The sequence below is a fragment of the Gobio gobio genome (genome assembly GCF_949357685.1).
Source record: "Gobio gobio genome assembly, chromosome: 6".
Classification (NCBI taxonomy): domain Eukaryota; kingdom Metazoa; phylum Chordata; class Actinopteri; order Cypriniformes; family Gobionidae; genus Gobio; species Gobio gobio.
The window spans coordinates 9,751,403-9,773,240 of NC_137102.1; the positions used below are offsets into that span (position 1 = coordinate 9,751,403).

General features: G+C 37.5%; 1 protein-coding gene across 1 annotated transcript in view; it reads right to left on the reverse strand.

Annotated features, from left to right (window-relative positions):
• Nucleotides 1-651: 651 nt before the first annotated feature.
• cdh12a (cadherin 12a) overlaps nt 652-21,838 on the reverse strand; it is a 57,149-nt gene continuing 35,962 nt past the window's right edge. The window contains exons 8-12 of the mRNA XM_079819671.1: nt 15,525-15,661; nt 14,862-14,983; nt 8,211-8,325; nt 5,089-5,340; nt 652-2,672 (exon numbers count right to left, since the gene is read on the reverse strand). Coding sequence (XP_079675797.1) covers nt 2,143-2,672; nt 5,089-5,340; nt 8,211-8,325; nt 14,862-14,983; nt 15,525-15,661 — 1,156 coding nt within the window. The 3' untranslated portion in view covers nt 652-2,142. The remainder of the gene's footprint in view (nt 2,673-5,088; nt 5,341-8,210; nt 8,326-14,861; nt 14,984-15,524; nt 15,662-21,838) is intronic.

A 21,838-nucleotide genomic window follows, 5' to 3' on the forward strand; every position in this document is an offset into this window, starting at 1 on the left:
TATCAAAGCTGATGTAACGTTTCTTTGGGCGGCAATTTTTGAAATTGAATGTGATCATGATCTTCAGCGGATGGAGACGCTGATCGCTTTTTTGGGGATTTTCTTCACACAAATCAATCGCTTGGCCTCGGGACACTATTTGTCATTTTTGAATAAATTGTGCATGCAGTTGTATCTGCCTGTTATATCTGTGTTTTATATCATATAAGACACAAATGGATAGGTTTAGGGATGGGATGGAGTTGGGTTACATGTTAAAACGTGTCTAAATAGCACAAATAAAATAAATGTAAATAAAATTATGCTGGCTGATTAAATGTCATAATGGCAAAATCATAGCCCAATATATGATCATCATGACGATAACGTTTCCATGCCCAACGCGTCTTTGTATGACACCAAAGTTTTCTCATTGAAATTAATGGAGCACCCAGCACGTCGAAAAATGACACCTAGGGGTACCTTAGTGTCTTCATTGTGACGCGGAAGGCACTTGACCTTGACCGGATTTTGATGGCATTCACATTGAGTTTTAGCATTGAGCTCATTTTATGTAATGCAAACCTGTTTATGAACTCAAACCTGAAATTATAGAGGCCAAACCCTGGCTAATCTAATCTGAACCAAGTGGGGAAAAGGCAAAGAGCATTTATCACAAACATAATAACTTTATTGTCCAAAGTCTCCATTTGAGTTTGTTATAGACACAAGTTTATACAATATCTTCAATAATAATAAATAAGAGATTCTTTCATATTCTCTCTTGATAACTTTTGACAAAGAGGTCTCATTAGCTCCTCTATCAGAAAGGCTGATAGAAAACGTAAATCAAAATTCGGCTGGCCAACACAGAGACACTGGAATCAGCTGCCCCAGTGTAAGCCACAGCTCTGACGAATCGCTGTAGGGTGATGTCAGAGCGGCACCACAACAGTTAGACAGGAAGACAGCAGGCACACAGAGCCTGTGGCTATCAAACTAGTGGCAGAGACCCGTAGGACAGTAAGGAGAGGGTTGGAGGGGCTCGGTCACCATGGAAGCAAGCAGCACAGTCTGGGGTAGTCAGTCAGGGCATTCCAAACAGATGTGTTCATGGGGCATCTGTGAAAAGTACTGACTGTGACGTCCTGGGCATTGGCTTGGCAGAAGTCCTGCTAAGTGCTGGTAAATATGTTTGTAAGGAGAGCCAGCAGGGTGACGGTTTTTTTGAATGTGATGTTTATCCTATGTTTTTCCTCCTATTAGTCCATGTACACAGAGATTATAGAATTCTCTTGCTTGGATCATTGCAAATACAATGTCAACTGTTGAAAGACAAATAAAGCAGTTCATGAGGCACTTTTTTTTATCAAAGGTTTTTTTTTTGGTTCTTTGACATTGTATAAAACAGATGTTAAAATGCAATCGGAAAAATTACAGTTCCACGTTTTGTCCTAAATAATGAACAGAAGAGTGTAAAATATGCATGAGGTATAGGAAAGGCAAATAGCCAGCCTTGTCAGTGTGTCCTTCTCTAGCCACGACTTCTTAATTTAAAGGGTCAGTTCACCCCAAAATTAATATTTTGCCAACATTTGCTCACCCTCATGTCATTCCAAACCTGTTTGACTGACTTTCTTCTGCGGAACAAAGTTTAAACTGTTTTTGTCCATTTATTCAAAATCAACAGGGCCCAAAACCACTTTCTATCCCCACTGACTTTCATTGCATGGAAACACTTCTATTTAAGGTGCAGCCACGTCTACCACCATTTAGTGAATTTTCGCAGTTGAAATATAGTAATATAAATAGGAATCCATTTGATTTCATGTGTGGGCGAAAGATTTCCGCATGCAGATTTCGCAACAGATTCAAGTTGGTCACACAGGTTCGCCATGTTAAACAGAAAGCTGCTTAGTTTGAAAGTGACTTCTGTGTGAGCTGTACTTCATGCATTGGCACACCACTGACAAATTCTCATTATTGTGAAATTTCACCAACAAATGTTCAAATGCGACTGCACCTTTACACAGAAGAAAGTAAGTCACACAGGTTTGGAACAACATGAGAGTACGTAAATAATGACACATTTAATTTTAGCCTGAACGATCCCTTCAAGTGCTATTCCTGAAACAAATAACCATTGAGCTCCTTAAAATGCTCTCAGTCCAGTCTGTCCTTAAGTGCCTCAGCATGTGCTTCATTTTCCACCTTCTCCATGGCCTTGCACTCATGCTCTTTAAATATCCCTGCCAGCGTTTTGAAACGAGGACCCCAGTCACAGAGATTTCTGTCGTCCTCCTTGGGTTCGAGCACCCAAGACTCAATGGAACTGAGGGACTCTGCCACCGAACCGTCTCCCTCATATGCATATGTAACCAGAGAGTCATACGGAGGTGTGGAGTTCTCGAGAAGACAATGATGGATGTAGGCTCTGATGTCCTCGCTGTCCTCGTTGGACACGCACGCACTAGCCCGATCAGGCTCATCCTCTGCTCTTATTTTTTGCAGCCGCGTCGTCTCTTTGATGCCTTTGGGATTGCGCAACGTACCTATGTCGAAGGCCTGGGTGTCCTCTTCCCCGCCCCCCTCGTCGTCGTAGTGGATCACATTGTCCCGGACGTCCTCTTTGGACGACATCAGAGTGTCCTTCTTCTTGTGTTTTCTCAGGCCCATATAGAGCACCACCATCACTGCAAGACACCAGAGGTGCATAACTTGTTTCGTGGCGTAATGCACGATGACATACATACAGTACAAGACCTTTAAGTGATAACAGACTAGTGGAAAAAGGGGTGGTCACATGTTCCAGGGCCATTAGCTGATTTCTTTTTTTGTTCTGACGTGGGGTTTCAAAACGAGACTAAAGAGAACGGCAGCCCGGGGGTAGGCATAATGCAGTTTTGACATGCTGTCTGTCAACATCGTAGTGCCTCGGTTGCGTGAGAGGAGGGGAGGTAGTTTTTCTGAGCTTTCATCTCCCTCCTCTGAGGCAGACAGTACTCGCTCGCCCCACTCCACTCAAAGAAAGATGCGAGAGAAAGAGACGGAGAGGCACAGGCGCTGCAGCGAGAATTAAAGATTAGACCTAAAAATTCATGCTTTCAGATGAAGCCCAAGGGAAAATTTGGCTAAATCATGCTGCATGTGTTATTAGGTGAAGGTTTCCTCGTGTTGTTATTGTCTTTTAGAGCATAATACTTATTATCACATTCAAATCATTATTTTTGCATCAGCTCCCCCAAGTGGTCGCCATATATAGGAATCTGTTTTTCCCATAACGCTGGCAAATGAAAATATGAAGTCAAAGCACATCACTTCACTGCACTGTCTACAAAATTCACTTACCTATTATTGCAATACAGCGCTTTTATTGCAATTCTACCTCAGTACTCCTGTTCCATTACTGCTCTTTTTTTTCTTTTTTTTTAGGGATCATAACCTGCCACATTCCATACTTAATGTACTTATGTTTATATGAGTGTTTCTTTAATTATGGGCTTTGGCTTTTATAAAATGAACTCATAAACCCCACTATCATACCCTCACTATTTTATTTAATTTGTCCACTAACAATGTCCTAGTGTATTAACATGAATCACAAAACAACAAGTTTTTTTTCTTTCTTTCTGAAAGTCATTAACATTTCCACATCTCACATCTGTTTTTAATAGCACTCTGCTATTATTGACAAAAAGAAAGACATTTCCGAAAGGGTTTAAAGAAATTATTTTGTTTTGCAAAGGCTAATTTCATTGCTAGCATTTAACTTATCTTAAATATGTCTGTTTTGCATAATGATAAAAAATAGCTTTATTGTAAATGAAGTACAATGCAAATATTCTCAACAAGTTATATGAAAAGAGTAATACAATCTCTACACTAATGTTGAAACGTTTGAGGTCAATAATAAATACAATTAACACTTTAAATCAAGGATGCATTAAACGTTTCTTATAATAACTACACATTATGAAGCATTAGTTATTATTTCATCATTTATAAAACATTAATATACATTAGGCAGTTTATAAATACAGCTATACATGCTTTATTTTTGATTTATATGCCTATCTATAATGTGTTTAACAATTGTATTTCCATACTTTATAAATTATCAATTTATCACTTCTAAATTAAGTATTACATTATTTACAAACCAGTTATTTAGGAGTTGTCAGTGGTTCATCAGATCATTTAGAAAGTGTAAGTAAAGGATTATTAAACAATTTAAATGTACATGTATACATCTTATTATTTAGACATGTAGTAATAGTTACTCAGTGTGTTAATAAATGTTTTATTAACATGTATTTCCACTGTAATTCATGATTAATTCAGGTAGTTATAAAACATTTAGTAGTTGTCAGTTAACTATATCTGTGAGCTAATCTAAAGTGAGGACTAATTATGCCTCGTAAATGAATTATGTTCTCTTCTGACCATAAAAAGGAAACAAAGACAACACAGAGGAATATAGCACATAGAAATATTTATTTCAAAATACAAAAATGGAGACTCTACAACTAGTAACTTAATATAAAATTAAAATTGAAACTATTCAATGTCACAGAAAATTATATTTATTATTTATTTATTATTATTTATTTTCAGCCATATGATATTTATTTATAAACTGCTTAGTAATGTCTATTAATGCTTTATAAATGACAAATTAACTATTTACTTATGCTTAACTAATGCTTCATAGCGTGTAGTTATTATAAAGTGTTACTTTAAAATAAAAATAAAAATGTTACAAAAGTGCTGTTCTTTTGAACTTTTTTGAACAATCCCTTTAAAATTAACCCAAAGTATGTTGGAAATTAACATTTATTAATATGTTTAATGAATAATAAATAAGCAGTAAACATTAAAGGTGAACTATGTACATTTTTTCAGTCAAATATCCAAAACCCACTAGGCCAGTAGACATCAGAGCCTTTGCCCAAATAAAATTCTAAATAAATATTTGACTTGACTACACAAATGTAACCCCTGTTTTTTTTTTTTTGTCTGATGTCTTCTCTATATAGCACGTTAAATGCATCATTCTTTGTCTTACCATAATCCACAGTATCCTGTTGGACACAAACGTGTATAACTCACCCAGCAGAATAACAATGCACAGCAGTATGGCCATCAGAGCTCCAGTGCTGAGTCCCATGGGAAAGAAGACGGCTTCCGCATTGCAGGAAAGGAGGGAGCCGTCTGTGTCGCAGGTACACACCCGCACAGACACCGTCCCAGTGCTGCTTCGGATCGGGTACCCGCTGTCCTCCACGATGACCGGTACCAGATACATGCTCTGCTCTAGTCTGCGAAATCCCCCTCGCCTGGTCACCACTCCAGCTGTGTTGTCTGTAAACCAAGAGAACAAAGTATCTATAATGCAGATTTAGTGGAGGGAGGCTATAAATGATTGTACTTAGATAATCAGTGATAATCACACTCATGCTCTCAGGGATCATAACCTTCCATTCATACATTTCTCCACGACAGAATATTATGAATTCACGAGCCGTTTATGAGGTACAGAGACTGGCCTGATTCCAGAATTAAACAGAAAAATGGATCCCTTTGAAGTGTAAATAAGTACAGAAAAAGTGGTTCTGGTTAAGGGGATAACACGCTAACATGAGTTACTCCTGGGAAATGCGTGGTACCTTTCAGAGAAGAGCCTCTCACACAGCTGGAGTCCAAAGAAAACTAGGATGCACAACACTTCAGGCTGTTGCAGAGTGTTTTAATCTCAATAGGTACTTTTCTGCCAATAACTATAATTTGCAGAGCGAACTATACATTTAATATAATCCTAACTGAGGAATTATATTGGTTAGTTGCTAGTGTAGTCTTAGATAAAGCTTTAGGCTGAAATATTCCCAGTGTGTTCCCCTTAGAAAAAGAGCCGCAAGGGTTTTTTTTTTTTTAGCAAGGTACTTAACCCCAGGTCATTCCAGGCGGGTTGTTTGGCACTAAGTGTACTCTAAGTCGCTTTGTATAAAAGTTTCTGACAAATGGCTTCTTGCTGACTACTCACTCAACCTACTCACGCTAAATCAAACATTTTTATTTCCCAATATCATTGTATAGATAAACACTAATGAGGGTTCTGGATGTAAAATCCTATTCTCCATAAAGAAACTGATTTTTAATGATTCCATAGAACCATTTCAAAAGAGACCTAGCTCTACCAGTCAGTTTAAAACGTTTTTAAAGATCCACCAATCAGAGAATCACAGCAAACAAATCAGGATAAAAAAGCACAGCAGTGTCCTCTATGATTGACAATCAACGGGGTCAGTAAGATGTGTTTTTTTGTTTGTTTTTTGAAGAAGTGGTCTCTTATGCTCATCAAGGCTGCATTAATTTGCTCGACAATACAGTAAAAACAATAATATTGTGAAATATTATTACAATTTGAAATGATTAAAAGAGTTGGAGGGATGATGGAGTATCTCTGTGCCAAATACACTCCTTCAGGATTCGAACAAGTTTCAGAAAGTTTTTGACCCTGTATGAATATGAGTGTATGAGTACGAGTATGGCCCTGTATGACGTCATAAACGGAATTCCTTGTATGGACACTTCTCCAGGATGAGCGCATGATTTGTCATTTTGTTTTTAGAACACAAAATCAACAATGTCACTAAAGAAGTGTGTTTTTGAGGGAAAATTAACCTTGTTCAGCTTCCCAAATAACCCAGCGATTAATGAAACGGAGCAGCAACAGAGTTCTGCAAGTGTGTTTGTTTGTTCCTGGTCATGTGTCGAAACCGCAGGCAGTGAGTGAAACTTCATCAAATGTCTATGTTTTGTTGGCAATCGGCCCGTAAGTGCATATAATGTAAACAACACGAACGTATAGTAAATTGACAGTTATCCAGGGATAATGCTATGATGTATTGTGTGTGTGTGTGTGTGTGTGTGTTTGCTTGTGACTCTTTAGCTCCGCCCACTGTACACATCACAAGTTTCTGAAAGAATCGGTACAGCGTATCTGTCTTTTTTAAATATGATAAAACTAAAGACGCTTCGGAGATATGAAGGATGCAATACTACTCTATAGGTACTCAAGATTAACTGTGTATGTTATGTACCCTTTAATGGATGAGTAAAAAAAAATTTTTTTTTAAATACCACAAACTTTTGAACAGTATATTGTGTATATACTGTGTGTGTAGTAGTGTATTTTTTTAGATAATGGTGATTATTCATCTTGAAGCGGATTAGTTTGGTGTATGGCTTAGAATTCTTTATTGAAGTATATTTTAAAATATCTATGGACAAATTGAATGGGAAAATACTTCTGGAAAAAGACCACTGGAAAAAGTTCCTGTTGCACTGCATTCAACCGTAATTAATTCTGCGAGTGAAAGTGGCAAAAAACAGGTGGGTTACCAAGATTTCAACATTTCAATCAATATTTGATTACTGATCATTTAAAATAAGCAAATCTGAGTGCACCTCTAATTGTATCAAAATTCACTTTATGTGAAAAAGATGATTCAAATTTGAAGCATCAAAGTCAGATTAGACTACCCTCTTTGATTCAAGTGTCTAGCCAAGTGTTTATATGACCCAGAGGAAATTGAAAATACTTTAAAACCAAGCTTGAAAACACAGCAGGTGCCTTTTGGTCTCACGTTGAGGGCTTTGCTTGGTGCTCATAGCACTGAGTCAATGTATCGAGATGCGCTTGTCCTCGCCTGGAAGGTCGACTGACCCCGTCATGAGAGGTTTGTTACGCCTGGGCAACTGGGGGATTTCTCTTGACAAGGTAGGAGTCATTAAAGCACACCTTGTGCCTGTTTGGCTGTGTAGCCCTGAGTGACCCTGTCTCTGTGAATCACAGTTGATGATATTCATGTGCTGAGAACACTGGGGACTGAGCACGGGAGCAGGCTACGAGGCTCACGCGGCAAATGGATCACAAGGTGATGTGCTGCTCCGGGATGCGACCACTATTCACGTCACAGCAGTAGCTCGGTAGTTTAGAGTTGTTCTCCCAGTAGATACCGCAATGAATGTAATGTTGTTTATCTGAATAACATGGTCCAAAAAGTCTGACTTTTAGTATTTCACATTTCATCTTTAAAGGAATGTTCCAGGTGATTTTATAAGGGTATCTACTGTAAACATGTCTATAGGCCTATTCAGTTAAAAATAACCTCATTCCTGTATAAGGGACAGAACTATCCCTTTAAGTGACAAGTTATGTTCCAACTTACTTCCATAGTCCCTGATTGTGAAGTTTCTGTTCCTCGTCTGTGATGGGGATTTGAAGTAGAATCGGTGCGCTACAGTTGGCATGTCTTTGTCTGTGGCGCTGATGATCTGAATCACCTAGAGAACAGATACAGAACAGTGATCTGAATAAAACACCACAGAAAAGAGCTTGAATATTTTTCGTAAAAGCAGTGTTCGGGAGACACCAATAGTCCTTTTGATTGACAGAGCTGACGCGCTTGACTCATCAAACCTCAAAGGGATCATTTGAGGTTTCTGACTGTCTTTATGACTCAACCACATGGGGAGTAATTTATGACTGGTTCGCTGTCAACTCTATAAACCTCTGATGATAATGTCATGCATTCTGAGAGAATGACAGGATTTAACATGGCAGAGAAAAATATTCTAGTACTCCATCCCCTTGAATTATTTTATATTGTATTATAAATGTGCGCAAATAAAGCTTAAGCATGTACGTTCTGACTAGTAATTTCTGACTACACTAGAATCACCAAACAGAACTTGAAAAGTAATGATTTGTTTCAAACAGGGCTGTGTTCAGCCCCGACAAAACTTTGCACAGTGTTTTTTAACGGAAACAGTGGTGCGTTTACAGGGCCGGCCCTGACCAATTTGCTGCCCTAGGCAAGATTTTACTTGGTGCCCCTTGTATCAAGGTTTAGCACTACATGTTTTCAGTCTAAGTTGCAGAAACACTGGTACTGTTTTCTTTTTTTAATGCATTGATGTTTTTTTTTTTATTGTTGTTGTTTTATATGATGTCCAGTCCATTCTATCCCATCATTATGTTCATGATATTATTATTATTATTTTTTTTAAAAGGCTGATGATATTTAAACTATACAAAAATAGCACCTATGCCACATTATAGCCTAAACACAAATAACAAGTAATTGCATCTAGCATTCATGCACAAACTATTGAGAACTAGCAAAAGTGTTTGTTTTCCAATAGATGGCAGCAAACTTCCACTAATATGCACATTCATGTTTTTTCACCAAGAATTAAACTGAGAAATTTAGATATTTAATGTGAAATTTACATAAAATGTTGCTATTTTAAATAAACCTGTATATAAATATCATTACTAATGTTTTTTTCACCAAGAATTAAACTGAGAAATTTAGATATTTAATGTGAAATTTACATAAAATGTTGCTATTTTAAATAAACCTGTATATAAATATCATTACTAATTTCGGCAAATACAATTTAAAATGTCCATTTGTCCCCTTAAAACTGCTCAACTGTAGAGTAAAAACATTAGGCTATTAAAAAAATGATATTACATGCTTTTATTAAAAACAGACATGATTTTGTTTTTACAAAATACACTGTCTGTGGCCACTGGGGAACCCAGAACAGCTGCTTGCATATAGTTTAAGGTAAAACTGCAATTAATTAGCGTACATTAGTATTTTACTACTATGCAATTAAATAAACTGTTCATTCATCACATCACTTTACCTCTGTCTTTACACTGCAAAAAATGCTCTTCTTATTTAGTAACTTTTTTCTTGTGTCCAGTCCAAACATCAAAAAATTCTTAAATCAAGATGTATTTAAAATGACATTCGATAATGTTTTGCTTGTTTTGTGGGGGAAAAAATCAAAAAGAAGTGAGTTTTAGCTTAAAACTAGCACAATTATCTGCCAAATGGGGTGAGAAAAATTATCTTATTTCTGTTAGGGACAGAAACAAGATTTCAATTAGAAACAAGATTATTTTTCTCACCCCATTGGCAGATAATTTATTTGTTTTAAGCATAAACTCACTTAAGAAAAAATATTATTTTACTTATCTAGTAAATGCATCTTGGTTTAAGAGTTTTTAGATAATTAGACTAGAAACAAGACAAAAATACTAAATAAGAAGAGCATTTTTGCAGTGTTTCCCTTATCTTGCCTGCATCAGAAGGCTTCTGTTTTTTATGACACTACAATTCGGCCATCTGTCATAAATTATCAGGCAACTTTCACCGTGTCTACACCTGGAGCGAGCGGCCAAGCACCCTAAAAAATGAAAGCAATCCTGTCTACATTAGATGCGGCGAGAGGCGACGCGACACAACAAATTCCCAACGTTACGCCCGTTTCACACATACTCCGTTTGCAGTGCGTATGCGGTGCGTATTTTTTTCCGTACCCATGTTAACGGATTACAGCTTTCACACTGCGCGCGGATGCTGTCCGTCAGTCCGTTCCAGGTGCGTTGCGTCTGCAGCAGTCCGGCGATCGTTTCCGTACCGAGTCTATTTTTTGCTGTGCTGCACTGCGTAATTAAAGTGACAGCACAATGTTCGCTTTAAAATAAACATGTACTGAGACGAAAATCTAGTAATTTTACCACAGATGTATGTCATTTAAAATATACTCTGTTTCAAAGTCAACACATGGCTTTTTTTTCTCGGGTAAAGCAAGGAAACGACACCTTACCTGGCATTTAGGTTAAAAAAATTGAAATAATGAAGAGCACGTACGTTCCTGGAGGTGGAAAAACAAAAAGGTCTTTATGACCTGCTTTTAAAAGGGTTTAAAAACGAAAGAGAAGACGAGAGTCGGCTGTTTCTATTGTAAGTTTCTAATTTAAAATGTTTATAGGCTATAAGTTATATTTCAATGTTTTGCCACTTGTGTGAGCTAAAGTAGGCTATAGGCTATATAAAGTTATATAGGCTATATAAATATAAAGTAATGAATTGAATAAAACGTTGTTTAAATGTACTACGTTAAAACGTGACATCTATGAAAGTGTAAACAAAGAGAATTGCAATTCTGACAAGCCATGTTCAGTAACAACTTTTGGATTTGAAATGAAAATAATAATGAATAAATGCTGTGTTTGTGGTACAACCGCGGATCAGTTGCGCGCTGCAATATGAAAGCACAACAGCGCGTGCTGCTCCTGCACCGCATACGCAACGCAACACGCACCGCATACGCACTGCAGACGGAGTATGTGTGAAACGATCACGCGTTATATTTCTGACGCACTTCAAGTAGCTCGGCGGGGGAGATTGGTGAGGTGAACCGGGAAGACGCGGGGGAATCGGTTACGTTTTTTTGCGCTTTATTTGGTAATATTTCAAATTAATATGAATAAAATAGTATCATTAATACATTTTGGCGCCCCTATGGATGAGTGGCGCCCCTAGCATTTGCCTATTCCGCCTATGCCACGGGCCGGCCCTGTGCGTTTAACACCCTGTTCTGATGACGCAAGAGTTGTAACTATAGCCGCGTTTCCACCGCAGGAACTTGCCCGAGGAACTAGGAACTTTGGGGTGGTACTCTGTGTGTTTCAACTGCAGGAACCAGGGTCTAAATGAAGTTCCGGGTAAATATTTCCCCCTCCAAACGGCCCTGTTCCTGAGGTAGTACTTTTTCAAAGTTCGGGAACTTTCGGGGGTGAGACTTGGGCGCTGAACATGCTGATTGGTTGAAATCACGCAGAATTTTATTTCAACCGGCATTTTTAAAAGTCTTCTGCGAGGTTCGTTCTGCGTTCAGTAAATATCAGTCTTGCTCTTTCTGTCTGATGGCGCACGTTCGTCTCAGCAATCGTACGTTCAATGTCCGTAATAGCTGATAATAACATACGTTGTCTTATTTTAAATCTAGCTTTACAAGCTTTCAGAATACGCTTTAGTATCAGTGCTTGTCTCTTTTCCGCAGTTTTGTTAATGACCTCTTTAGTAAACCAATACATAACCAGCAAAAGCAGCGCTGCTTGCATCTCCTCCATACTTGTTATTGTTGCAGACAGTATCGCGCAAAAGTAATTACTTTTCGTCGCTGACTGGGAGGAGCAGCCGCACGCAGTCCTACATCACCGGACTAATTTGCCTAATCTTCACGGTACTTTAGACCGCAGTGGAAACGCAGACAGTAGCAGGTCTGGGGGGGGGTTCCGGGTAATTTCGGTGGAAACGCGGCTCATGGCAGCTGAGAAGGCCATTCTTTGTGTTCTTTTTGAAGAATTCTTGGAGTCTGATTAAAACTGTATAAATACGTGTTTAATACTGCAAAATACGCTCAATGTTACAGTCACTTCCCTTGCCATCCAGAATAAAAGTCGAACATCCCAATCGAGTGAAGGGATTTGTGGAAACTGGTTCCTAATTATTGTAATCCAACATTTGCCTCGAATTTCAGGGTGAAAAGACAAACATGTCTTCTAATATCTTCAATTGTTGCGTATACCGAGCTGCAGCAAACACATTGCGCTTTCCTGTAGCTCAAACAATAGAGCATGGTGCTAGCAACGCCAACGTCATGGGTTCGATTCCCAGGGAAAGCAAGAACTGACAAAATGTAAAATGTATACCTTGAATGCGATGTAAGTCGCTTTGGATAAAAGCGTCTGCCAAATGCATAAATGTAAAATGTAAATGTAAATGACTTTACTTGGACACAATGGGCCTCATTCATGAAACTTTTGTAAATATATGAGCAAATTCGGAGTAATTTGCGCGTAAACTGGACCTTTACAAAACTCTCCTCCAGATTCACAAACGCTTCGTATACCATGGATTCGGTAGTTAAATGTGTGTATATTAATGAATTCCAAACATTCGTAAATAGGACGCACGTGCACGCTCATTCATAATTAGCATAATCCCCGCCCATGAGTTACAACTGCAAATGACGTGGCCAGGAACGCTGTGGTATCTTCTGGACTTCTTTCTGAGGTTTGGCTCCAGTATTTTGCATAAATGCTAAAGAGACTAATTGGCCATATGCCTAGCAATAAATATTCAATTATCGTGTGTCTATCAAAGCATTTATAGCCAACTAAAAACGCCTGGTGCTCTTCTGAAAACAGCCAGCTGGTGGCGCTTGAAAGCTCTTTGCAAGGGCAGCGTTTTTCCAGCTGAGATACTTTGATTGCTATGAATATGATACACAATATCCATGGCAGTAATGTGTTTCTAGTATCTCATTTTGAAGAATATTACTGAATATAAAAAATGCAGTAAAAAGCATTAGCTTCCTTTATTGTTGTTCAGTCGGTGTACCAGTAGGATGATTGGTCGCTGTAGTTTTTGTCCCACCCCTCCTCCACTGTGATTGGACGGCTGGGTAAAAGTGATAGTGACGAGCGCTGCCTATTACCACAACGTTGAACAGTAAAAAAAAAAAGACGGGGCAAATCAAATATTATTATGGAACATAGTGCATCAAAATGCAATGTCGTCAGTTTGCCTAAATTAGAACACAGAACGTTCAAATGTTTTACGCACCATTTACACGTGGTAGTGAGCAGGTGTAAATTTATTTCGTGCCAACTAACATTTTGAAAATACGAAAATTTTTGTGAATCTGAAAATTTACGTTAGAGCGCCTTTACGAACAATTTACACGCAAATTCGTTCTGCTCGTGTTTCATGAATGAGGCTCATTGTGCGAGCTGTCTCTTTAATATCGTGTGGTTTATATACATGTTGCTGCTGATTGGGCTGACATTTTTGACACACCCACCAAACGAGAAAACGCATCTCAAACCCGTTGCGCACCGTTTCCAGTAAATATGTCGTTCAACCCAGAAACTGTAGCAAAACGCTGTGCACCGGTTTGAGCTTGAACATGCTCCAGGTTTAACACATTTCCCATCTTTCATTGGTTGGACAAAACACATAGTCCCGCCACCAAACCCATGCTATTGGCTCCAATGTTGCTGTGTCTGGCTGGTTAGTTATCTCTGCATATTAAACTGGGATAAAAGAACGTTTTCAAAACTTGACAGCACTGTAAGCTTTTTCTTCTGTCAGTTTTAATATGTATGAGTATTTATTATTGTCAGACATTTAGTAAATAATAATAATAAAGAAATCATTAATAAAATATATATTAAAAATTTAAAATATATAAAAACATTTATTCACACATTCAGAATAAATGTGAAGAATAAAATATGTATTTTAAATTGCATGCATACTTTTATATTTATCATTAATATCTTTTATTGCCAGACATTTAGTAAAAAGTAATAAATGGATAATTATAAATGTAAATTAATCAGATTAAAAAAAAATTTTTTTGTGTGTTTTTAAGATTTTCACATTTCTCATCAGATTGAAATTAATAATATTTAAACTCTATACATATTATGAATATGATTATAAAAATTAATTCAAAATATAAACTCATAAAACAATCAGTTTTAAAACAATACAGCTTGGTAATTAAATGACAAAGCAACTAAATGTGTAGTAATATTGTTTTAATTTTAAACTTCTAAAATTAAGCATATTTAAATGAATGAAATGTTTTATTTGTTTAAATATTTTGAATTTTGGGGGTAATTGCATGTGACTTACATTAATTAATTATTGGTTCCTCATGAAAACTGCATCTATTCGTCTTCAAGGGTTTGTGTTGATCAGTTGACTATTTCTATTGTGTCATCTATTTCGCACATTTCTGCACATAAGCAAGGGAACTACGTTCTCTGGTAAAGGACTGAATAGGGAGACACTGATAGGCAGTGTTGTACTGGGAGTAGCTCTCTTTCAGCATGAAAGGAGAAGATCAAGGCATGGTTTTCTCACATTAATTCACTGCAACACCCAACAACAGGCCCAGAAACTCAAATTGAAGCACAGGTAGTTATTCACACACATACTTACATGTCCTACTTTTGCATTTTCACAAACAAACGTCTCGTATACAAAGGCCAGTTCTGGAGGAAACTCATTGACATCCAGCACCTTGATTGTGACAGTAACTTTGCTGGACAGCAGGGGGTTGTCTGAAAGATCAAACAAGGTATTGTCCATGAATAAGATCAGTGGAAACTACAAAATGTGAGACACATTTCATACTTGAAAGGAAAAGGGACAAAAAAAAAAAAAAAATTTGACGTTATACTGACTCTAACACTCTTGAGGATCTGATTATTTTGAACTTTAAAGATGCTTTCATGTTATGATAAATCCTTAAATGGAATCCATTGTAGCTACAAAAAAACAAAAAAAAACAAACAAAAGGAATGCATTCACATTTGCATAAAACTTTGTAGTTGTGGCTGCATTTAATTAACTAATCAGTTTGATGTAAAAAACAATTAACTTTTCGGTTGAGCTCTTGAGCTGTATTGAGCTTTTTTATGATTTTAAAATTTAGTTTCAGCCTCTAGAAGTGAAGCACTGTTGTGTTTTCATTCTTCTCCACTAGATGGGGATGTGGTCTTTAGAAATGTGTTCAATCCCCATTATACTATGCTTGTAAATCTGCTATGCTGGTTACATTATATCTGCACATCTGGATAAAACACAATCCACCATACTTACTAACTTTTGTTGCTACAACAGTGACGTTGTGTTCAGCAATTCTCTCTCTATCCAGGGCTTCACTGACAGACAGAGTTCCTTCAACAGGGTCAATGTCAAAGTGGTTTTCAGAGTCCTTTCTCCACTCAATAGAATATCTACAAACCAATTGATCAAAGACAACAACAACAAACAAATGGATCAACCATATTCAATGATTTAACTTAATAGATTAGAATTATAATTCAAATATAAAATATTTGGTTATTTTTAAAGCCACAATATGTATTTCGCCGCTAGAGGTCACTTGTTCAAAACAAAAGCATAGCTTGATGACGCCTTGATTTCGCTGAGCTTTTATGGCCCTGTCCCAAATTCCAAACTTCATATGCACTTTCGGTCTTGTGTACTTACAATGACTGCTGCATGCGCGTGTCCTTTAAGTCCACGAGACCGCAGGGTGTCCCATTTGTAATTTTAGGTCTCAGAAGGGTGCTCGCGAGTGCCCCCTTTGAGGTCGATATGCGCCCATGATGCACACTTCTGCTGAGCCCGCACTGATGCAGGTTACGCAGCGGACTTCTTCCCGGCAGTCAAAGCGGCATTACGTCGCGAAAGTGCAGACTCAGAGGAAGACCGCGAGGGTTTAGGGTGCCATTTGGGACAGTCCCTATTATGCCGCAGATGTGCAATTCCGCCTTTTCTGGTCATGCGTATTCACGTGACCCATTCTGTTTACAACGCCATATTGGCAGCCAGGGACAGCCGGGAGTAAATATGAAATTAATGAGGCCAGCATGAGTTTCAAGGCAACAGATTTTACTGCGGACTTTAATTCAAAAGACATAGACCTGTACAAAACGTAACAGATTAAACTGTAATGCCCCGGGGTGCTTTCACGTGTATCGATAAAGGAACGGATAGCTTTCCTGACCTTCAGTATCCTGGTGCCGGTTTTGACGTAAATGGGCACAAAGTCATTTATTGATCTTTAATTTCGTTTCAAATACCCTAGTTTCCTGATTGTTATTTATATATAAAACCACCTCTGTCATCATGATTAAGTATCGTATTTAATGGGAACTTATTTTTATCATTAGGTACGTGAGGCAATAAAATAAAGAACAAACTCCAAATCACGTCATTTCAACAACTTACTACGATAAAATGATTCCCCCTTTGCTTTCCCCCGCCTGTTCTGGCAACCTGAAGCACAGCAGCTGTCCACCATGTTGAAATAGTAAGGTTTAAACAGTCTGGTTTTAAATTATTGTTCGACTACTATAGATACCAATGCTAAAGCCGCTCTAGACTCCCCTGATTGCCTGAGTTTAGATTGCGCGACGTCAACGTTATGTGCAAGACACTTGTTGCACACTGCAGGAAGCTAGATCGATATTAGGCATGGTAAAAGATGGTACTCGTGGTAAATCAAGAAAATGAGATTTAAACAGGCTAACTGTGTTGAGCTATATAACTACATAACAGGTAACCTGGTTAAAATTGCTAAAATCTCTGGATTTAAACATTCTTGGAAACATTTGGGATAAGGTAAGTACACAAGTCAACAAAATATATAATATATAACATTGTTCTTGTGTTTTTTTTGGATATTTGAATCGAAAAATCTTACATATTGTGCCTTAAATTATTAATTATAATGTCAGCTACAGTAAATATCTACTGTATTTGATTTTTTTGAGTTACATGCATATATAAAGAGATTCACCCAAAAATGTACATGCTTTCATCATTTACTCAATGTGTGTTTCTTTATTTAGCTGAAAGCAAAATAAGATCTTTTGAAGAATGCTGGTAGTAAATATTGTAAAAAAAAATACTCAATGGTGTTAACTGATGAATTTGCACATGGTTTGTCTTAAAGCATATTAAAAACACCACACAGACATGTAAACAAAAAAAAAAAAAATAGATTTTCACCACAGGAGGTATTTAAGTATATTTTGTGGGGCATACCATTAGTGACAAGTCGAAAGGTCAAAGGTAATAGTGAGGACTTTGATTTTTTTCTAGTGATTTAAATCTTTAGAATATTTTCAGAATGAAATACTAATTTGGGGTTCTTTCACTGATTTGTTCAATAACTGTTCATGTAGGCTACACCAGTAGGGCCACCAGTGATTCATTCATGACTCTCGAGTTAATATGTTGAAAAAACTAAGTGAACCGAACATGTCCTCTCCTGGTCACTGCATAGTTCAGTTTTGTTCAATCTTGTTCTAATTCTAACTGAATTCCTGACTGGGAAAAAAAAGGTGTGTGTTACCATTTCAGATACAGCGAATAAGTTTTACAGTGGGAATACTGGGGAAACTACATTAACCATAATTCTGCAAAGAAATGTCCACCAATCAGATCGTTGTGCTAAAGCACTTTTTAATGCCTGTCCACTTCTATAAAGCACTGCAAATGACATTGTTTCTATGTATTATCAAAATATTTGAAACGATAGTTTTATATTTTTTTATTTGATTACATAATTTGCAATGCTTCATGGTATTTTAGTTCTTTCCTTCATTAAAGTCATTAAGTGACAAGTCTTGTACCTTTCTCTTTTAATCTAATTTTTTTAAAATACTTTCTTGTTTCAAATGAAAGATTCATCTCATAGCTTGTAGGTTTGGGTCACGGCGTATAGCTCCTAAAGGACAACTTTTTAAAAATCCTTATGTGGAAAATTAATGGAAGACATTACGGAACCAAGGCTGCTGAAAAAGCGGGCTGGCATTGTTGCACTTTCTTGTTTGGCAGTCTTTGAAAGTACAAAAAGCCACCAAAACACTGCAGTCACATCCCTCAGCTTCAAGGGAAAGACTTCAGTGAACAGAAAATATGACTACAGGGACATGATTGAAACTCTGTTTTTTGCTAAAAAAGATTTGTTCAAAAACAATGAAAGGCGACCAAAACTAGTCTGGTAGATAATATGTCGATTTTTTTGTTGTTGTTGTTGGATTTTGACTGCCAATCCACAGGTCCCATAAATAAATGAATGTTAAAGCAGATTAAATTCCATCAATACCTACTACAATGATACATACTGATGCCTCTTCTGTCCTTATGTTGAGAGAAAATGTGAGTAAGGTGCAGATGCATTGTGTGCGCTGTATGAACATGATGTTATTGTAGTTCTAGACTAAAGTGAGAATGCGGTTTATTAATTTCACTTTTGCTGTGAAAGGGCCTTTAAATCTGTCAAAAATAGAGTTTTTTTTTTATTCATTAAAAAACAAGCAAGCCCAGCCCTGGCGAGAAAAAGTAATGCAAAAATAATGTAATGCATTACTTTTCATTAAAAATAACTAAGTAATGCAATTAGTTAATTTTTTAAGGGAATAATGGAATATTGTAGCTGTATTGTTACTTTTAAAAGAAGTAACTTTCCCCAACACTGACTATAAATCCTGGTAAAATTACTCCATATTGATAAGGTCAGAAGAGTAGGCCCAGTAAATACATCAATACCTACTACAAACAGTGTTGGGGGTAACGCATTATAGATAACGCTTGTTAAGTAATCAGATTACTTTTTCCAAATAAGTAACGCAAGTTACTTTGTTTTTAGGAACAGTCTTCCTAACATTGTACGGGAAGCAGACACGCTCTGTCAGTTTAAATCTAGACTAAAAACACATCTCTTTACTATGGCATACACATAAAATACTTTTTCAATTAAATGATTGTAAGGCTGCATTAACTAGGTCAGCCGGAACCGGGAACACTTCCCATAACACCTGATGTACTCGTTACATCATCAGAAGAATGGCATCTACGCTAATGATAGTCTCTCTGTTTTATCCCGAGGTCTACTGCAGTCAGCCGGATCCAGGCCGTATCCAGATCAGATGGTGGACCTGCGCCCAGACAAGACAATGCATGACCCTGAAGTGTCTGCAGAGACCATGTCAATTAGACTCCCCTAAAATTGCCTCATCGACACGGCATCCTCAATAAATCCGTCTCCGGCATGATGACTCTGATTGTTCGAATATTACAATTTAATAATTGTTAAATCGATATGTCATCCTCAATATACCCGTCTCCGGCGTGATGACTCCGATCTTTCGAATATTGCAATTTAATAATTGTTTAATCAATACGGCATCCTCAATAAACCCGTCTCTGGCGTGATGACTCCGATCTTTCGAATATTCCGATCTATTATGACCTCTGACCTGTAAAGTTGCCAGAATAGTAATCATACGCTGTTTGTTAATTGGCCAGAGGAGAACTGGCACCCCGACTGAGCCTGGTTTCTCCCAAGGTTTATTTTTCTCCATTAGGTGACCTGATGGGGTTTTGGTTTCCTTGCCACTGTCGCCTCTGGCTTGGCTTGCTCAGTTGGGGACACTACATTTTTCAACTAAATATCCAAATAAATCTAATTATTAAACTAAATTAACCATATAAACTAAATTACTGATCTAATTACTGTTCTAATGCCCACATTGTCACTGTATGATAATTGAAATAAGCTGATGACATCACCGTTTTCTCCAGAACGGCTATACGGCTGAATAAAATTGTGTTGAATTATTTTCCTGTTTAACATTGTGAAGCTGCTTTGAAACAATCTGCATTGTTAAAAGCGCTATATAAATAAAGTTGACTTGACTTGACTTCCCATTTATTAACTGACACCATTTCTGTCCCCGTGTTGAGAGAAATTGTGAGTAAGGTGCAGATAAGTTGTGTGCGCTGTATGAACATGATGTTATTGTAGTTCAAGACTAAATGTGATAAACCGCATTATAACTAAGTACACCCTTACTGCTTCCATAGGAATTAAGAGGGTAAGTAGCAGACAAGCACTGCTAATCAAATGCCTTTGATTAATTGATCATCAGGAAGTTTTGGCAGTGTGTTTGTCTGGAGCATTCAAGTGTGTGTTAACACATTGCCAAGGAGGAAAGACATCAGCAATGATCCTAGAGAAGCAATTGTTGCTGCCATCAATCTGAGAAGGGTTATATGGCCATTTCCAAACAATTTGAAGTCCATTATTCTACTGCAAAGGAAGATTATTCACAAGTGGAAAACATTCAAGACAGTTGTCAATCTTCACAGGAGTGGACATCCCAGCAAATTCACCCCAAGGTCAGACTGTGCAATGATCAGAGAAATTGCAAAACACCCAAAAACTACACCTCAGACAGGCCTCAGTTAACCTGTTAAATGGTAAAGTTCATGACAGTACAATTAGAAAAAGACTGGACAAGTATGGCTTGTTTGGAAGGGTTGCCAGGAGAAAGCTTCTTCACTTCAAATAACATGTAAAGGTTCAGTGTGTAGTATTTATGATGATCTATTGACAGAAATGCAATATAATATACATAACTATGTTTTCAGTGGTGTATAAAGACCATACATAATGTACCGTTATGTTTTTATTACCTTAGAATGAGCCATTTCTATCTACATACACCGCGGGTCCCCTTACAGTGAAGTCACCATTTTGCGCCGTCAATTTTCTACAGTAGCCCTAAACTGGTCTCAGCCTCAGGCATCACGCCCACGGACTATTAGCTGAATGTTTGATGCATATGGCACACTTTTCTGGAAACACTTCAAGAGTTTCGAAGTCGTCATCTGATTGGTTGAATTCTACAGGATGTCCGCGATACGTGTGTGTTGCGTTCTTTAATGGTCGGCCTGGAAACAAATGACGCGACTCCAAACTCCCTTTTGGAAGAAGAGGCGTTGTGTTTACTGTGACAATGAGTGTTTTTCAGGATCAACTAAACGCTGGAATTTCAAAAGTATGTGAAGTTTGCGGCTCCATCGTTGCAGTTAACTTGCACAGCATTCTTGAATTAATCATTTATAGATGCACGCCGGTCTGTTATTGCAGGGACATCGACTTTACATTTTCAACTTCTGCCGTGAGTCTTAAGGTCTGCCTACGCGAGATTAACCCTAAACGGACAAACTTCTCTACAGAGCGCTAGTCACTCTCTGCTCTGTCCGACGATGAAATTTTTGTCCTGTGTCAGCCCCCGTAGCTTCTCTATGTGCTCCGAAAGGGGGATGCAATTCACAACCTCACCTCTAGATGCTGCTAAAAATCACACACTGCACCTTTAAATAATTTTTTTTTTAATTGTAAATAAAAAATAATTTAAAAAATCTAAATAAAAAAAATGACTGCAAAAGGTTTTAAAAAAGCATTTGTTTAGCTGCATGTCATGTGACCAACTGACATTAGAGAACTGTGAATTTAATTTTATTATTTATTATTATTTTTGACTTAACTTATTGACTTAAAATGGGCTTACTTTAAGTAAATATATTAGGGCAAAGAGGTTCAGCAGACA